Below are 18,112 nucleotides of genomic sequence, written 5' to 3' on the forward strand. Positions count from 1 at the left end.
TATCTCAGAGATAATAAACCTCCCTCACACTGTCTCATCGCCCCCAAGCTGTACTATCAGCGGTTTAGTGAGAACCTGGAACATTCCGAGCGGTACTTCAAAGGCCGAAAAACCCACAGCGAGACCAGTCTCTCTTATATAAACCTGCCAGCTCACGTCAGTCTCCCCGTATCACAGCGAAGTGTTAAAAGCTAACGTGTAGGCCTGAGCAGCACAGAGAGTGCACAGTGAAAGCATTTCAGACTGTCCTTTGAACAAAGTGCTCTAAGCACTTCGGAGAAAAAAGAGAAAAAAAATCACAGCCCAGAAGTCAAATAAAGACGGGAATCGACCTTAAACGAATACAGATAAAACCTAAGTGGGCACAATGAGATTGTGACCTTGTGCTGTGCGGGTTTTAGTGGTTTCTACATTTTATTAACCTAGTTGTCATTTGCCATCTCCCTTCCCATTCTGACAGGCTGATCGGATAGGGCGCCCCCTGCTGGCCGCTGGGCCCTAAGCAGCTGCTTAGTTTGCTTATGCCTTGGCCACTGACCCTGAACAGCTGCGATCTGCACAGAAACTGTTCAGACTACACAACTCCTCCCACGTAAAGCCCCCCCCCCCCCCCGCTCTTTCCCACCGCTGGCCTTGCAGACGTAACAAGGCCTCCGATCCTCTGAGAGGGGGCCGGATCTGCACCCTCGCCTGGGGTCAAAGGTCGACAACATCGGATGCTCAGCTTTATAGCCATAATCGAACGGTTGACCGGCTGCAGCCACAGTAATTGGCTGTTTCCCCGAAAGCCCCCACCTCAGAGAGCCGAGGCATTCAGCCCCCACTCCGGCAGGACAGGGTCCATGTGGGTGTAAAGTCCACAGGCCGCCCCACCCATGGAGTGCCCCACATTCCAGAGCGAGTTCACTCTGTGCCGGGCCTTGTCGTCCCCCCTCTCTCTCCGTCTGACACGCATACATAAACCCCCCCCCCCACCCCCACATCCTGCTACTGACTGGGCCGAGACGTCCACACCACCAGAAGCCAGTACAAGTGTGCCTCCTATTCCTGTCCACCACTAATTTTAGGGTGGGGGTCGGCCTGAAGGTGCACCCACACGCTTGTAAAATCCATCTCTGATGCAGCAAACGGGTGAAGAAACTGTCCAGCTACACAGGAAGTGACAAACTCGCACTATCAGCATTACAAAGCCAGAGCATGTAAAAAACTAAAGCCCTTAGGCGCATCACGCGACGTATCATTAGCGGAGCTCCGGCATAGAAATTATGGCCAATACCGATAACCGAAATATTTCTGTCTAATATTACCGATAACTGGCCAAACTCTGTGCTTCACAAATCAGTGGCGAAACCGACTCTGCTGATGTTACGTCTTAAGATCCCAAGAACAGAGTAGAAACCACATCATCCGAGATTCGGGATGGTTTGTCGTAATTCCGAGAACATGGGGGTAGCGAGTAGGGAATGAAAACTAGTACTGAGGTCCACAAACATTCACTTCTAGTGAAAAGAATCAATTACAAGAAGCTTTAAATACAGATGAATTTTAAATGCAATAGTGTTAGTGGCATCGCACATTAGAGAGAGTGACGTATGATCTGCTACATATAATGGGGACGGTGAGACGTCAGTGAAGCAGAGGCGACATTGGATGCCGTAGCGAGGCGCTAAGTGGTAAACAAGTCCCTTCTGCTCAGATATGGAAAACGGATGATTGTTCACTTTGATCATCTCCATTATTTCAGAAGTTGCGTCTTTAGCTCTGATGCTGTTTGAATGCTGCATAAATACCAACCAAGACCGATACACCGGACCGACGCTGATGTCTTCATTTTATTGAATGTTGGCCGATACTGATATGTTCTGCACCTCTATGGAATATAAAGCAAAAGTGGAAAAAATGCCAGGACCTGTAAGGACAGGAGCCCTGATCAAATAAGCAGTTCGGGGCGACGATTCACCAGCTTCCTGCTCGGATTCTGTCGCCGAAGGCAGAGGAGTTCAGTCTGAGTTCATGCATTGGGCCTGTGCTTGTCCTAGGAGGGCAGTCACTGGTAACAGCTCTCCAGACTCCGGCGAACGGGCTTTTGGCAGAGACCCGAGTGTGCAGAAGGCCGCTTAGGCGTCCTGAAGGGTTAATGACTCCCCAGCAGACATGGCAGACGGTGGGAGGTGTACGATGCAGTTTCTCCACAGCAACGGGGGCCAACACCGAAACCAGGCAAGGTGGCCCCGTATTTAAACTCTGCACGCGTGGAGGATGGGGGACGGTCGAGAGGCGGCCTTTGTTGTTTGAAGGTAACCCACACAGCCTCACCGTTTGCTCTGCAGGTATATCACACGTTGAAATTGAAATGTAATCATTTGGCTGCCGATGTTTCCATCTTACCAGTTCTGGGTCGTGATCTGGGTCACAGGTCTCACACCGTGACGCAAATGCAGGCGTCCCCTGGAGATCGGACCATGCAGGCCCCTGCTCAGAGGTCTGGGCCGACACCCAGGAAGCTGTACACGAGACTACATTACACACTGGACCGAAATGGCACTCGGTACTAAAGGTGCTAATCTGCTTAGCGGCTAATGAGTCCAGAGTAATTTCCGTGCCTCTTAAAGGTCAGCTGATCGCGGGCCTGCTCGAGGTTCCGTTGACTGTGGTGCTTTTGGCCGCCTTGCCATATAATCTAAGTTCTTGGCCACCAAAGCGGACAGACATGCTGAAACCCCCCTGCAGGTCAAAGGGCCCCTGACCAACCATGAGACGAGTCCTCGGCCCAGCTTCCCAGGATAAAGCTTGCCATTCCACCTCCATCCCGGCCTGAGGTGACCCCACCGGCCACAGGGGGGACATTACATTCTCTAGTCATGCATAAATCCAGAATAACCCTTAACCTCCGACCAACATCAAAATGCAAAGTTGAGATTTACGAAAATTTATGCTGAGGCCAAATAAAAAAAATATAAGTTTGTGTCGCTGAAAAATGGGAACGAGGAAATTCCAGTCCTTAAAAACCCCCGGGATTTGGGGCGAGGTCTCGACGGTCCCCGTTCTCACAGTCAAGCACAAACATCACGATTTCAAAACAAGCCTACCAGAGATGAAGAGCGCTTGATATCAGACTCAACACTCCCAACGGCGACCCAGCACCTGAGGGAACTCGCCCCAGCATGCTGGACGTCATGGAGATGCTCATATCTCAAACCATAACACCACGGGTCAATCTGATCCTGGATCTAGGATCGCGGGAGTTGAGAATCTGATCTGATCCACTGTCATCAGGGGCGTTTGCCGTTTCTATAGTTACCTCCACGTTGAGCAGACGGGATAAAGCACTACACGAGACCTCATGCCACCCTGGCACCATCTGGAGAGCGGTTTATAAATAATGAGCGCATTTTCAAAAGTATACAGCATTGAGGTACCTTCATCAGAGAGGCGATGTTGTTCAGGAAGGTTGGATTCTCCTGGACCAGAGACAGGAGGTAAGCCACGGCTTGGTCCCTCGCCTCATCCATTCCGTGTCCTGTGGTGGCAGCACTGCTTTCGGGTCACAGAGGACAGGTCTTCCTCTCGCCCTCCCCCTACCCTGGCCAACAGCGCGTTTCGGGACCCTCCTCTGAGCCTATGCCCAGTTTCCAGCTGACATGCTCCTCGTAGCCTGGAGAGTGCCCTGCAACTGACGGTGGCGCGGAGCTCGGAGGCTGGGTAGGAGGGGCTTAGTCAATGAGGGGGCGAGGTCACGACCACTGTGAAGTTATAAGGAAGGTCTTGGCTTGCTGCTAGGGGAGGGACTGCATGTTGGGGGGGGGGGGGGGGGGGGAGGCAGGCTTGTCTCTAGGGGAGAGGGGCATTTGGGATGAGAATGTTGCGAGTATGGGACAGCTATGAACACTCCTGTTTAAGCTCTTGTCTTACGGTCACAGACAAGACTGGAATTGCAAATCTGACCCTCATCAGCAAATCTGAGATTTTTCATTTATAACATTCAAATGAAATGACTGTAAAAAAAAAAAATAATTAGTTACAGAATGTACCACCACACGAGCCAGAGAGGTGGGTCAGCGGGTTGCCTAACCCCCCCGGCGCTGGGAATCCTGCCCTCGCTGTCTGCGTGCGTGTAGCTTACATGTTCTCGCCATTTTGTGCAAGTTTCCGCCAAGTGCTCCAGATTCCCCCCCACGGTCCAAGGACATGCAGTTAGGCTGATTGCCAACTATAAATCACGCACCGAACATGACCGTGCATGCGATTCTACCACAATGAGATTTGAAAGAAATTCTCATTTTCAAAATTAAAAGCATAAGTTACTCAAAACAACTGTGTAGATTCCCAGTGAAAAGATATCCTTGCGTGAAAGGAGATTTTAATTTAATTTATTTGTAGGAATTACAGCTGTCTCTGGTTTTACAAGCCAGATGTTGGTGCTGTAGAGACCTCTAGTGGACTGTTGCCTACTTGCAGCTCCTGGGAGGATTATACATGCAGGCAACTCACTCCTCGATGGGCACAGAGACGCCGGCAAGAAAAATCGGCAGCCATTTTTCAGAAGAAACGCCGCACATGCAGTCACTGTCCCTGCATGGACTCCCAAAGGGTATGGGGACCGAAAGGTAAACAGGTGTTGAGAAAGCGTTTACCGTGTAAAATATAGAAGCGCGTAAACAAAATTACTGACAAAATGTGCTTTAAAAACAGTCCTTTAATCAAGGATTAAAAAATATATATAAATATGGTGAGAAACTATAAAACAAAAAAGACCTTTTATCATTCACCAAAAATAACCCAGCCCACCTGTAGTACCACGAAACAAAGGAGCGGGGCTGTAAACGGCTCGTCCCATAGCCGATCGTAATAACAGACAGAACGGTCACTTTTTCTAGTCTCCTGCCCAACCAGGACCACAGCGTCTGACCACAGCAGCACATAAACAGAGCGAGATCGATGTTAGCCTTTGACGCCAATCACTTTTCATTAGGTGGTAAATGCCAGATGGATCCTTTCCCACCGGCTCTCCTGCCATGTCTGTCAAACCCAATAGGCCACGTTTTGGGGATCAGGGCAATATGCACGGGGATGTAAAGTTTGCTGCCATCACGGAACATTCTAGAGCTGCTGCTGCGAGGATCGGACCCGCACATGCTGAGGTGTCGTCGCGGACGTCACAGGAACGGTAAACTGAAAAACTTAAAGGGCAACGTTGTCTCTTTATGGAGAGGATACTCATTGTTTGGAAGAAGGACGTGGATTTATGCAAGCCCTCCAGAGCTAATCAAGTTTTTCCACCCCCCTACTCCCCCCTCGCTGTAAACTTACACAGACACAAAGGCGTAGACGAGCAGGGACCATAAACATCTCACGCTAGACACCGCGACTTCAAAACCGCTCGTTCAATGTCGCTGCAATTTAACCAAGAGCAAGGAAAAAAAACACAGAAAATATATGAGCAAGACCAGTGATTTATCCTGCACTTAACCCGTGATTTAATGTACAGTCCATTACAAAAAACCCTCTCTTGTCAGTGCTGGGGGGTATCGCTAAATCATACATTATAAAAGCCCCTCCCTCTTGGCTTGCCTCCCTTTCCTAACCCTAACCCATCTTTGTTCTTCGTGTGACATTATATTTCACATTCATATTACAAGCAGAACTTTGCAATGCATGTTCTGTGTATGTGGTACAAATAAACTGAAAAACTGACATGCAGGGTACTGAGCGAATCAAGCCAATTCTCTACCCTGCGGTCAACGTGATGGTGTGTGGCACAGTGGGTACAGACAATGTATCTATGATCAGAAGGACACAAGTTCGATCCCTGAGCGAGGCCCTTAGCCCTCAATTGTCGCAGGGACTATCTGATCTTGCGTTCTCAATTATACGTCACATTTGGATAAGTGCCTAGCAAATAAATAGCATGCAATGCACCCGGGTTGCTGCCTCTGTCCCAGAAGGCCTTGGAGACGACGATCTTCTCCCCTTGGCGATTTTGAAACTCTAAGTTTACATCTGAGCGCAGGCATCCAGGACGCCCCGTGATGTCACTACTTAGAAACGGGCAGCGGGGCGCTAAGGCTGTCAGCGATCCGGCGACGGGCATAGCGGCTCCCCAACGGCGCTCCATGGGCCGGGTTCTGCGTGCCAAGTATGCCGGCCAAGAAAGTCCAAAAACCCACCTCCAAATATAGCATGGAGTAACCACATGGTGGGGTATGTTCCTACCCCAGCCCCTTGCCAGGATCAGAGGGGCGGACAGCTGGGGGCAGGGAGGCGTCTCGGAAATGAATCACACTCACCCACTGGGTAAATATAGCCCCCCGGACGCCAGTGTCTTGCAGGGGGGGCTTTAAAAGCCTTCAAGAATGTGTGCCGTCTCAGCACTGAACCTCTGAGATCCTCAGCTCTACAACTGTGACTGCAAACAGACGGGTGAGCATATGAGCAGCTTGGGCACGGTCCCACGGCACAGCACCACCTGCTGGTAGGAGGTTAAACCGACTGCTTCCATACAACGGTGATACCAGATAAGTAACTCATCAGATGAGTCACTGCAGAACTAAACAAAGGAGAAGAAGCAGCACCTCAGCTCTCCCCAGCTGGAAAACATTTAATTAGGCCCAAAGTCACACGAAGCCCAGTGCCTTCATTTTCATTTCAAGTCAGTGAAGTCAAATAGAAACCAAAACGTCTCCTCCCTGAAAAGCCAAACCAGGGGGGCGAGGTAAGTTAGCCAGCTTTGCCGTCAGTCTTGCCAAGTCTTTCCCGCTTCTGCCGGCAGATCACCAAAATAATGCTCATGCTGTAAAAAGATACGCTTGCTTGGAAACAGCAGCCATTATTTCGGCTGGAAAATAATCCTTATTGTAGCATTTCTTCAAATTGTTCTCTGACTTGCCCTAGGTCTGTTAAGGCCCATTTTAAGGCAGGGCAGTGCCCATTATACCATAATGTGCCCAATTATCCTTTATAAATAGGCTAACATTGTGCAGGAGCAGACAATAAGCAGTGTAACCCTATGAAGATGCCCGGGGAGGGTCTGCTCCCTGCTGCCCCCTTTCTGTCACTCTTGATTACTTAGTTGACTATTTGATCGGTCCCGGCCAAACCCAGACCCTCTTGGCCGTTCCTTCCGTTTGAAAATGTCAGCTGTCAGAATCTCTGCTGACCTCTGGCCTTCCACCTTTCTCCACTGCAGGCAGATAACATCTGCAGGCTGTATCTGAATCTCAATATGCGTACTTGACCGTACTAGTGTTCTCCTGTACCCTGTTTCACATCATCTTCCATTGCCGACGGCCAGTTCCGACACTAAGGACAGAAGTTCAGAGGAAGGTAAAAATCCCTGGATGTTTGGTCTTGCTCCGCCCCAAATATCAACGGTACATTGGTTGCATCCTCGCCGAACCTGACCAATCCCACAATTCATTGCACCCCAAGTGCATTCTTGGAAGGCAAGTTCACAGGAGCGGTCTTGCCAAGACCACAAGTACGGTCTTTGCGTTCTTAGTATTGAGACTCCCCGTCTCTCTCGGTCTTTGTGTTGAAAAACAAAGTTTCATCCAGGTCGCATCAAAGCAGCAGCTGCAGGCCAAGTCCACTCACACAATACCCAAGGTGATCGGAAGCATTTTTGCTAAATATTTTTAGCCATTTAGTTGTTAGTGTCATCCAGGGGTCTCCTGAAAAAAATTCAGCCCAAAGTCCTCACTCAACAGCACAACAGCTCTCTGGAGACTCTGCATCTAACCCAGGTCACCTGACTTCATGTGACAAATTAGAGAAGAAAAGTACTGGACAGGGGGGCAGGATCTACAGCGACTGACAGGGAGATTGGCAGCCAATGAGGAGACAGATGGGCTTCACCATTTAGCCCCAGTATCTGGAGAGAGACAGAGGGCCCTCCGGTCAGGAGGGCAGCCTCCCCATGTGAAGAGGATGCAGACCTCTGCAAAGCGTTGGGCAAAACGAAGTTACCCAGGATGCCCTCGCTCTGCAATGCGTCCACCCGCCCAATACACCCCCTCATGCTCGACAAACAATAGGTTGCCATGGAAACTACCTCCAGGCAGAGGAAAATGATGCTCATTCTGCTCGCGATGGAGAAACACCATGGACCGTAAATGAGCTGAGAGTCCTTCCTCTCTATCCGCCTCCCTGAATGGAAGCGAGCTCTCCAACGAGGTCCACTCTTCCAAAGAAATGTCATAAAAGGTCACAACAAAACCAATAAACTCTCCTACACTACTAACATGCATTTCTTTGAGTTTATTCTGTATGCATGGAAGGGCTGAAAGAAAGCCCACGCAACAACCCAGAAGTACCTGTACCGTGTGACAGGCAGTGACAAACTCATTGGCCGGTGCTGGGAAGTGCCGTGTGCCGATTGGCCGGCCCACTTACCAGCCTCTCCATCTCCTGCTCGCGGAGCCTCTCCTCGCGCTGCCGCCGGTGGTACTCCAGCAGCTCATCTTCGTTGTCGCTGATCTCCGTGATGCTGTTCTTGCGCTCCCTCATCCCTGGGTGTCCGACAGGCCTCCCCAGCTCAGCGGACATCTTGCGGGGGGCCCGGGGGCTGGGGAGCGGGGAGGTGCCAGGGAGGGTGACCCCATAACCCACTGAACCCTTCCTCCCGCTGTCCTTCAGCAAGCCGGAGGTGGGCGATGGGCTCCGGGCTCGCACCCCCCGGGTCCCGAAAGCGTCGTCCGGGGGGGAGCCGGCCTTGCGGCGGAGTCGCGGGCTCTCTGGCACCAGCTTGGCAGGGGCTCTGTCTGGTGGCCTGATCACCGGCCCGGTCCCGGGGAGAGCACCGGGCAGCACAGGCACACCGCGCCGACCCAAGGAGGGGCTCAGAGGGGGGAGCTCACGCATGCTAATGCTGCCGCCTCCGCCGCCGACCTCCTGGTTGCGCCGAGCCAGACGAGGGCTCTCTGGAGGCTGCAGGGGGCGCTGTTGCTGCACCTGCGAGCCGCCGCCCGGGATGATGTGGATGATGGGGTCCAACGGGGGCTGGAAGGAGCGTTGGGGTGGCGAGAGGTGCCAGGATGGGCTGGCAGTCAGCGAGCGGTCTGCAGGGCCTAGGTCGTGGAAGGGGCTCTGCGGGCGGTCTTGAAGGGCTGCTGCCCTGGAGACCTGTGGGACTGGGGAAGACAATGTGCTGGGAAACTTGGAAGTCAGCCTGGGGCTGCCCTGCTTCACCGAGAGCCTGTCCAGGGAGCTGCTGTCCCCAGGAGCCGAGGACACGGAGACCGATGGCAAGCCATGGTTCGGCCGGGGGCTGTTCGGGGCCCTCTCCAGATTTAGACCCCGCCGCGAGGGGGTGGGACTCGGGGGGGCCTCCAGCAATACTTTCCTCTGAAGCTTGGGGCTCTCCGGCACCCTGGGTCCGATACCGAAGCTGGACAGCGCGGTCCGGGGCTGGGGGATGGGCGGCTGCACCACGTGGTTGTAGCTGGACGAGCGGACAGGCACTGGGGGCAGGGAGGGGGCCGGATCTTGGCAGGGGCCTGGGGAGGGGCTGGTGTAGCTCCCGCTACTGGCCCCCGAAGGAGAGGAGAGTGGGGAGAAAGGGGGCGAGGCGTTCTCGTAGCTGGAGCCCACGGACATGGCGCCCGGGCTGGTGGGCGGGGACAGCAGGTAGCGGCCACCACCGTTCACCACAGGGGAGAGGGGTGACTGGGCTGCTGGGGGTCCAGCAGCCTTTTTAGGCTGCAAGGACGCGGAGGCCTGGGGCTCTTCCATCACCAGCGAGTCCATGATGTCCTGCAGGTCCTTCTCGATAGACGTGACCAGCGCGCTGTGCTCGGGGCGCGTGCGCTCTCGCGGGACCGGATGGGACTCAGGCAGGCCCGCCTGGTGGTTCCCATTGACCAAGCTGTCCGAATCTGCAAAGGAGGACACTGAGGTCAACGAAGGGGTCCACTACAGATCTTAGGCCCCATGAGAGTATGTCATATCAGGCCCCCAACCTAGAGCAATCCAATTATGTTCCAAATTTTTCAGGGCCTGTGTCACTCAGAGGCCCTTAGAATCATCCCTACATCCCCCCCCCTTTTTATCCCACTGGGGGCAGCCTGGGGCCCCAGCAATGTGCCAACAAGCACAAGCACAGAGAGTAACCTTACATGTTAATTGCAAGGAATGAGACACTGTTCGTGCTCCTGGCAGTCGATGGCTAGAAGCAGGGCTACGGGCGAATTTCCGCCCCGCGAGGCCAAAGGTGTGTGACGGCTGCAGCCTTGAAGATAAGGAAATATTTTTGCTTTTTTAGCCTCACTTTAACCCGGATGCTGGAACTGTTATGTTTGTAAACTGCAGTCCAGTGGCATATTTACACCAGATGCTATCTTGCTTCCGGAGTTGGGTGGTTGTTGGGGGTCGATGAGACCCCAGTTTAATAAAAAATAGCTTAAAGGTAGATCTTATTGCTGCCTATCCTGTAAGAACCTCATCTCCCTGACATGACAGACACAGGATCCAGAATCTCCAGAGCCAAAGTGCTACCAGCTTCTGATCCCGGTCCGAACGGACCACATGATTATGCCGTGCCTCGTTCGACCAATCGATCAGTCAGTCTTTTCTCCACAAGTAGGAGTGGATGGAAGGAGATCAATAAACACTGCCAGAGTATTAAAACCCTTACGAAGCTGAAAGAGGAAACGCAAAGTTGTCCGACCGCACAGAGGAGGAACTCATTTGGCCAGGAGGGAAGAGACGGTCATCTGGAGGAAGAGACACGCTGACCTTGCAGCCAATCAGCAGGTAAGGTGCGGACTCACCTGAACTCATGCGTTCAGGCATGAAAAAAACGGAAGCAAGCAGAGCATCACTACCGTTTTCCATGTATGAAAAAGGATTATTAAAAAAAGCAGTTAAAATATATACACCTGACTCGTACTTATACAATTCCATCGAAGACTTAGTCACAAGAATAAGTGAAATGTCAATACACGGCGCAGAAATAAATTGTGTGTCTCGTAAATCTCTTAAAACGAGTGTGCAGTGGGACTAAGCGGAAATAAGGCTGAGAGACGGTCACTTCGGGTAACGCTTATGCACGCTGCCCCTGCTGTCATTGGCAAAATTTCCTTTGTTGCATTCATTGCCTTTAGTAGATTTGCTCAGGAAACAAACGCGTATTTCTCATTTGACCGCGAGCCTTTGAAAAAAATAAAAATTGTGAAATGCACGTCAATAAAAAGACAGGCTCTTTTCAATTACCCCCCTCCCCTCCCCGTCATATATCGCATATAAAATGGTCAGTTACCTGCGATGTTTACTCACGGAACAAAACAAAATCACAGCACGGATTTATGACAGAAAACGAGAGAGAAGAGAGAAGGCGCCCCTGTTAGAAGATGCACCGTGCAGACGCACCTCCACTCACCGAGAAGGAAGGTCTCTGCTGCCAACGCCGGCGATCAGGGGCTGCAAACCCGCCCTCAGCCTTCAGGGAAACGATCAGCGGCACCGCGACCCTCCAGCCCGCTGGCTGCCTGGATCGCTGTCCGTTCGCCGGTTGCCACTGGCGGCTCACAGCCTCCCCTCCGCTTCCCTTCGCTTGCCCTCCCCTCCCCGCGGTAGCGATGTGACTGGCGGACGGCGCTCCGGAGGGGCGGTGCGATCTCCGGATTCCCCTTTTTAAAGCGCCCCGTCCGCCACTTACGGCAGCGCGTCTCCGCGGGGTTCGTGTGGAACCGCGAACATGGCGAGTTACTTCCACATGATGCACGGTTCATTTTCTCAGAAATAAAAACTCTCTCAAACATAATTCGTAGGTTATTTTTAAAGCTGAAATCAAAAACACATTCCGTTTTTGGCAAATAACGTGCACCATAAGCAACTATTGTATATTATTATGACTATTATTTAAAGTTGTGTCAATATTATATTATTGAAAAATAAATTATTTATTACAAATAACAATATACGCCGGAAACTAGTGTTTAAAAATACACTGAAAAAAAACATTAAACCGGTTTTAAATCAAATAGTCATTCGTTTCAAACAAATGTATCTATTGTTTTAGTGACTCGTATAAAAGGCTACAAATCTAGGCAGGGACTGAAGGAGATATCGCGGGAAAGGAAATTAATGTCTACGAGATGTGATTAGATTAAAGTGACTGTGTGTTGTGAGGATGGCAATAAACTACATCAGAGGAGAACATATGAAATATGGAATAAAGAGGGTGGGGGTCGCTTAAATACAACAGACAGCTGTCAAACAGAGCCCCAACGCCGTGTAGATGTCTGGAGTACAGAAAAGCCCGCAGCTGCTTTAGGGACTCGAGCTTGTAAAACAGCCTCCCAGTACTGAAGCTACGACTCCCCAGCTCCGCCCTCCCCATCAGCTGCCTAAGACCCATTTTAGAAGCGCCTTCTTGATTTCTCAGGGCTGCTGCTGTTTGCACGTTTGGCCATTGGGATCTCAGGGAAAGAGGTGACGACGTCGAGGGGCACAAACCAACACGGGGCACCGCCGCGTGAACACGGACCAGTATGACAGGTGTTGTGTCAGCAAGAGGCTGCGAGGAAGTGAAGTAGATAATAGGCTCGGTGGACTCCTGGACGCGTGTTATTTCCTGATGATTGCCTGAAACGTGGATACAATCATGCAATCCTTTTATGTTTATGACCCACACGCCGAGTGACGCTTTTCTTACAGACTGAATCCCTGCCAGCGCCGGTCAAGCAATCCTGCCTTGTACAGGCGCTGAATCTGCCCATTTCTGCCCTCTGCTGGCCACTAGCGGAGTACAGCACGTACCCAGTCCAGTTCGGGAAAACAGCCGGCGCTTTCTCTTCTCCTCCTCCCTCCCACTCCTTCTTTCAACTGCCACGTAGAAACAAGTCGCTGTTTAATTAGGCGCCAGCCGTACACTACGGGGCGCTCTGTAATTAAAAATGACGTCACATAGGTGCTCAGATTCTCCCCACCCCCCGAGGCTGATTGCAGGGTTTACATGGATCTTCGGGGGGGTGTAAACTGGATTCAGGATTCCACAGAGGGTACACGTTTCCCTGACAGCACAGTAGCCATTTTCTAGGGCACTAAACACTCTTTTGAAAGTCTGTGGGATTCTCCCTGGCAGGGACAGCAGTGCGAGTAACAATGTTTTCACAACTAATCTTGGCTTTTCTTGCTTTGAAAAACCAAAAAGTCCACCACTTTACGTATTTAAATTTGTTTTTTGTTGTTTTTTTATATATAATTTGTTTTTGTTTTTTTTTAAGACCACATCTGTAAACAAAAAACAAACAGAAAACGTTTGTTCAGATATTTCAGGAGTTCTAATTACAGGACTAGCCTCACAGCAGGAAATGACATCTGTCCGAATCTCTCGTGAGAAAACAGATTCTGTCTTGTGCAGAAACGATTTATCATCAGCCAGTGTAAAAAATCATTTTAAAAGACACATAACCAAGTGTCCCTTGTCCCCAGCCCTGACCACAACCAATCCCCCAGTGCATTCTTCAGCATGCAGGCTCATCTGTTCAGCCACAAAGCGTATCACGGTAGACACCTGGGGGAAGATCACAGCTAGCAATGCATCAATCTGACCAACACCTGTGTGGCCAGGGTATTTACATCTATTTATTTACAAGTCAAGAGAAGTGAGCAGGCCCAGTCAGCATCTGTAAGACAACTGGTGTTAAGGACCTTTCTCTAAGGATTAGAACCCACAACCTTCTGGGGCCAGGCATGAATCCCTAACCTGCTGCGCTGAGATCATCCGACCCCTGAATGCCAAGGTGAGCTCACCCTTCTTTCAAGGGCTTGAAAGTGGGTATTAAAGCCATCAGTGATGAAGGGGCATTTCTGCCGACAGTCACGCGAGCGTCACTAAAGCTTAAGGCTGCCTCTCACCGGATTATACGTGAAATTAAAGCAGCCGCTCACCACTAAGGCACAAAATGCAGACTCGTGCAGCTACGGCATCCGTGCAGAGCTGAAGTCGGGCTGCGTGTTGGGTGATGCGGTTTTATTCGACGTCTCCCTGTCAGACGGATGTATGGGCACGGAGGAGCTGCCCTCGGAGGTGCCACACACGCCTGCGTGTCCCCGGCAGTCCCCGTCCGTCATCGTGCTTCTTGTTTACTGCTACCGTACCACATTCTGACCAGACAAAACACCGTTCGTAACCACAATTCCTAACGGCTCTTCTGTGCCCGTAGATCCGTTTGACGGGGAGACGTCGAAGAAAAACCGTATCACCGACCGCGAAGCCCGACTTCAGCTCGTCTACGATTTCAAGTCGATGGATGCCAGTTCCAGTCAGGGTGGGGCACGTTTCTCCCCTAAGTGGCAGGATATAGGGTTAGGGTGGCGGTAGGAGGAGGGGAGCACACACAGGGGGCGCCGTAGAGCCGTTTTGAAGGTAGGGGCTGCACCCATGGTGGAGGAGACTCACCTGCGTGGATCCTGTAGCCTCCGCCGGGGGTCTGGCCCACCCCTGGCAGCATGCTTTTCATCCTGAAGGCCTCTTCTGGGTGGTTAAAGCGGAAAAAGGCCGACTGGCCGAAACACAGCATACAGCCTGTGCAGAGAGCAAACTGAGCGTTAGTGATGCGCAATGGCGGGAGCCGCCAGAAACAAGCAAAAGCAGTTTAAAGTCCATGACTGTAGATAAACACCGGAACAAAATCCAGGCAACATAAGGGTATGCGAGATACAAATTAATGAGAGTGTTTTTTCAAATAGGCAAAGTACCAGCCCCCGCCTGGAAGCTGATTGGCCCCTCCCCCGTCACTCACCGATTCAAAGCATATCATTGGCTAATGATAAGGTTGACCTCTCTGTATGAATTTTGGCCCCTCTTATGCTCCCAAGTTGCCCCTCGTATGTGATCTAACTGAACCAATCAGGCATGAAGAGCCATCACACAACCAGGCACTAAATTGCCTTCTGGATATTAAGAAGTTCGACCAAAGGAGAGTTCCGCCCTTCACCTGTTAGATGTATTTATGTACCACGAAGTGGTGTGTGTGGTGGGGGTGCAGACTTTGCTGGTCCCTGAGGGCATGGGAAATTGGGGAGGCGGGGGGGGGGGGGGTCCTTGGCGTCTGTGCAGAAGCTCATTAGTGTGCCAACGCCCCAGCCCAGGCCGTGAGGCGGGGGAGATGAAGAAGGCCGACCGCAGCAGTGGAGCCCACACACCAGCGTCAGGCTCGGGGGCTGGAGACGGCCCGCCCAAAGAAGGCGGGTCACAGAGGCCGCCTGGCACCAGCACAGCGTTTCGGGCAGCGCCATGGACCACTGGGCCAAGGGAAGCAGATCTCATTTCTCAGGGCTGTGACTCAGCGGCCAGTCGGTCCCGTTACCGGGGGAACAAATCGGCCGGTGACACCTTGGTAAATACGGCGCTGAGGACGTAAGGGGGTCCGTGCCGGAAATCTCGGTGCCCCCCCCCCCAACCACCTGCCACCGGAGTGGTGGAAAAAGCCGGGAAGCATGTTTGTGGAAAGAAAAAAAAAACAATACAAAAGAAGGGCAGGTGCCCTTTTATTCCTGGGGGGGGCACAGCGTCCCGCAGGGAAAACTGTCACACCGTGTGCCCGGCTCAGGAGAGCCCTGCCAGCCCATAGACCCAAACAGGCAAATAGATACCGGCAGGCTACACGGGGGCGATGCGAAAAGATCCGTGGAGGCGCGTGGGATTATTCATCCAGCTGAGCGCCCTTCCCAATCCACCCATGTTTACCGTGGGACGCAGAAGCCTGTGAGACACGGGACAGGTCGTGCTGTCCTGCTGACCACAGACCACGCCCCTTTAATTCACTTTACCGCCGTTTCTCTCGCGGCGCTAAACAGGGCGTGTTGGTTCAAATCTCAGTATCGGCAGCATAATTTCACTGTTAGGCACCTGAGCGAAGGCGTTAAGCCCGACTTGCTTCAGGGACTGGCTGAGTCTGCTGTCTCAAAATATGTATGTGGAGAGCATCTGCCGAATGAAAAGCATGGCGACAAACCGGCATATAAACTCCATTTCTCGTTTTTCTGTCTTGTAAACCGGGACACTCTTCTCCCAGTCATACATCACCTCCACAGCATCCCATCCCATCTTGCTTTGCTGTGTGGAATCCCGTTTATACTTCGCCAAACCTGTGACACAATGTTGACCAGACATGTTCTCAAGAATCACTGGGGGGAGAACAGTGATCTGTGACAAACGTTCAGTGCAGAGCATTTCAGGTCCTGAAACCACAAACTCATACCAAGGTTCTGTTTTTACCAACCAGCCGAGCATAAAGAGTCACAGTCACAGAGGACTCAGCGGGTTGGTGGAAACAAAATCCTGGTCTGGATTTGTAACTTCTAGACCTAAAATGCCCAGCACTGCAAATGTTCAATTCCATGCATGAAACAAGTCCTTTGCCGACTCGGGAGGAAAAATTAAATATCGGATACAGATTTCCCATAATCCTCCAAGAAACGAGTGGTAACATGTAACATGTAGCTACGTTTTAAAAAAAGCAGCTCATTAATAGAAATGGCCGCCCTCTACGCCTCCTTGCCCACAGCAAGAAGAATTAGGTCCTAGTAGATCTAACCTAGATCTGAAGACTGCTGTTTACAGTTAGCAGACAATGTGTGATGTTGTCTTTTCCTGGACTGATCCCCAGAGGAGGGGACGAGGGGGGTGCACCTCTCTGAAGCTGGGAGTCTATCCTGTTTAAAGTAATGCACAGACCGGAAAGACCTTCACGCAGAGTGTCACGCCCCCGCCAGCCCCCACCAGCCCCCGCCTGCTCTAAACGCCCTGTTGTCTCCAGGGTGTCAGTATCTTATCTCTGAAGGAGGATGTGATAAGACAAACCATCAGACTGTGGGGGAAGAGAAGAGGAGCGGTTACTGGGTGGGGGGTCACGGTGCCAAAATGCCCGTTTCCTCCTGGAGCAATTTTGGGCAATTATGAGATGCAGCGGCACAGACGCTGGATGAGATGTTGAGATGTTCCACCCGGCCTTCGCCTGGCTTCTCGCCTTTGGTCATCACCCCTATTTAGACAGGAATCTGCATCACATTCAGGTGCCGTGACAACAGCCACCACTCACCCCTGGGGGTCAAGGCCTGGGGATGCTGGTACTCTTAGTCCTGGCGCCGTGGCAACCGACCGCCAGTACTACAGGCAACAACGTTACTCCTCTGGCAGTATTGCTGGTAGCAATACTACGGCGATCCATGAGACAGAAGCAACCAGAAACAGCACCGTCCAGATAATGTAGCTCTGGCCAAAACCAGACATGGAAAATACTGCAGCGACTGATACCTCAACTTATAGATGCTACTGCTGCTATTTTTGCTACAGAAACAAGCTACAATGGTCCATGTTACGATATTTCAGCTTCACGATGGGTATGACTGTTCTGCCCTAAACTGACCGGCCGGTTTGTCCCATTGCATCTTATCCAAATATCTCATTTTGCTTACTTATATATGCACTCTACATTGTTTGTTGGTTACTGCACTATTATAATACTCTGCTATTTTTGTGTTTTATTTTATTTTTATTTAATGTGGCGAATCACACCAAAACAAATGCCTTGTACTAGGACTGCATGCGAGAAATAAACTCCAATTCCGTTGTTTTTCCCAGTTGAAAGCCTGAATCACTGAAACACCACTCAAGCTGTAAGAATTACTATTTATGCTGCTATTAGTGCTGTAGCCAGTTTCAGCCAGTGCTGATAGCTGCCGCCACTGGCACTGCGATGGCTGGTGCGGTGCTGTAGCGCTAATGTCTTACGTGACGTCAGCATCGCTTCAGCCCCCTCGGGAGGCGGCCTACTCCCATTGTCCTAATGATCCCGACCGCGCATCATAAAATAAACCCGTTTAATCTCACGACAGGCGTCCAGCCCCCCCCCCCCCCCCCCCCGGCCAACGAACGAGACGTTGCTTTTACAGCCTCCGTTATCTGGTTGGCTCAGAACCTCACCGACATCCCTGCGTTTAATCTGTGCTGGCCCCTTTATTGTGGGCAGGATGGGGAGGGGGGCATGTAGTCGGCTGGCTGAGGAGCATGGGGGCCCTCTCCAGGATTAAGATTCACAAGGTCGTTTGTAGGGAGACGGCCTTAAGCGGCAAGAGACAAACGGGCCCAAGCAGGACACATAAATCT

The 18,112-nt window shown here is 51.5% G+C and overlaps 1 protein-coding gene across 10 annotated transcripts in view; it reads right to left on the reverse strand.

The window, feature by feature from the left end:
• LOC125712851 (pleckstrin homology-like domain family B member 1) overlaps positions 1–18,112 on the reverse strand; it is a 75,874-nt gene that overhangs the window by 22,386 nt on the left and 35,376 nt on the right. For all 10 annotated transcript variants that reach the window (XM_048983349.1, XM_048983352.1, XM_048983351.1 and 7 more), the window contains 2 exons: positions 14,402–14,527; positions 8,392–9,872 (listed from right to left, as the gene is read on the reverse strand). In XM_048983349.1, the coding sequence (XP_048839306.1) occupies positions 8,392–9,872; positions 14,402–14,527 (1,607 nt within the window). The remainder of the gene's footprint in view (positions 1–8,391; positions 9,873–14,401; positions 14,528–18,112) is intronic.

The sequence above is a fragment of the Brienomyrus brachyistius genome, chromosome 18 (genome assembly GCF_023856365.1).
Source record: "Brienomyrus brachyistius isolate T26 chromosome 18, BBRACH_0.4, whole genome shotgun sequence".
Taxonomy (NCBI): domain Eukaryota; kingdom Metazoa; phylum Chordata; class Actinopteri; order Osteoglossiformes; family Mormyridae; genus Brienomyrus; species Brienomyrus brachyistius.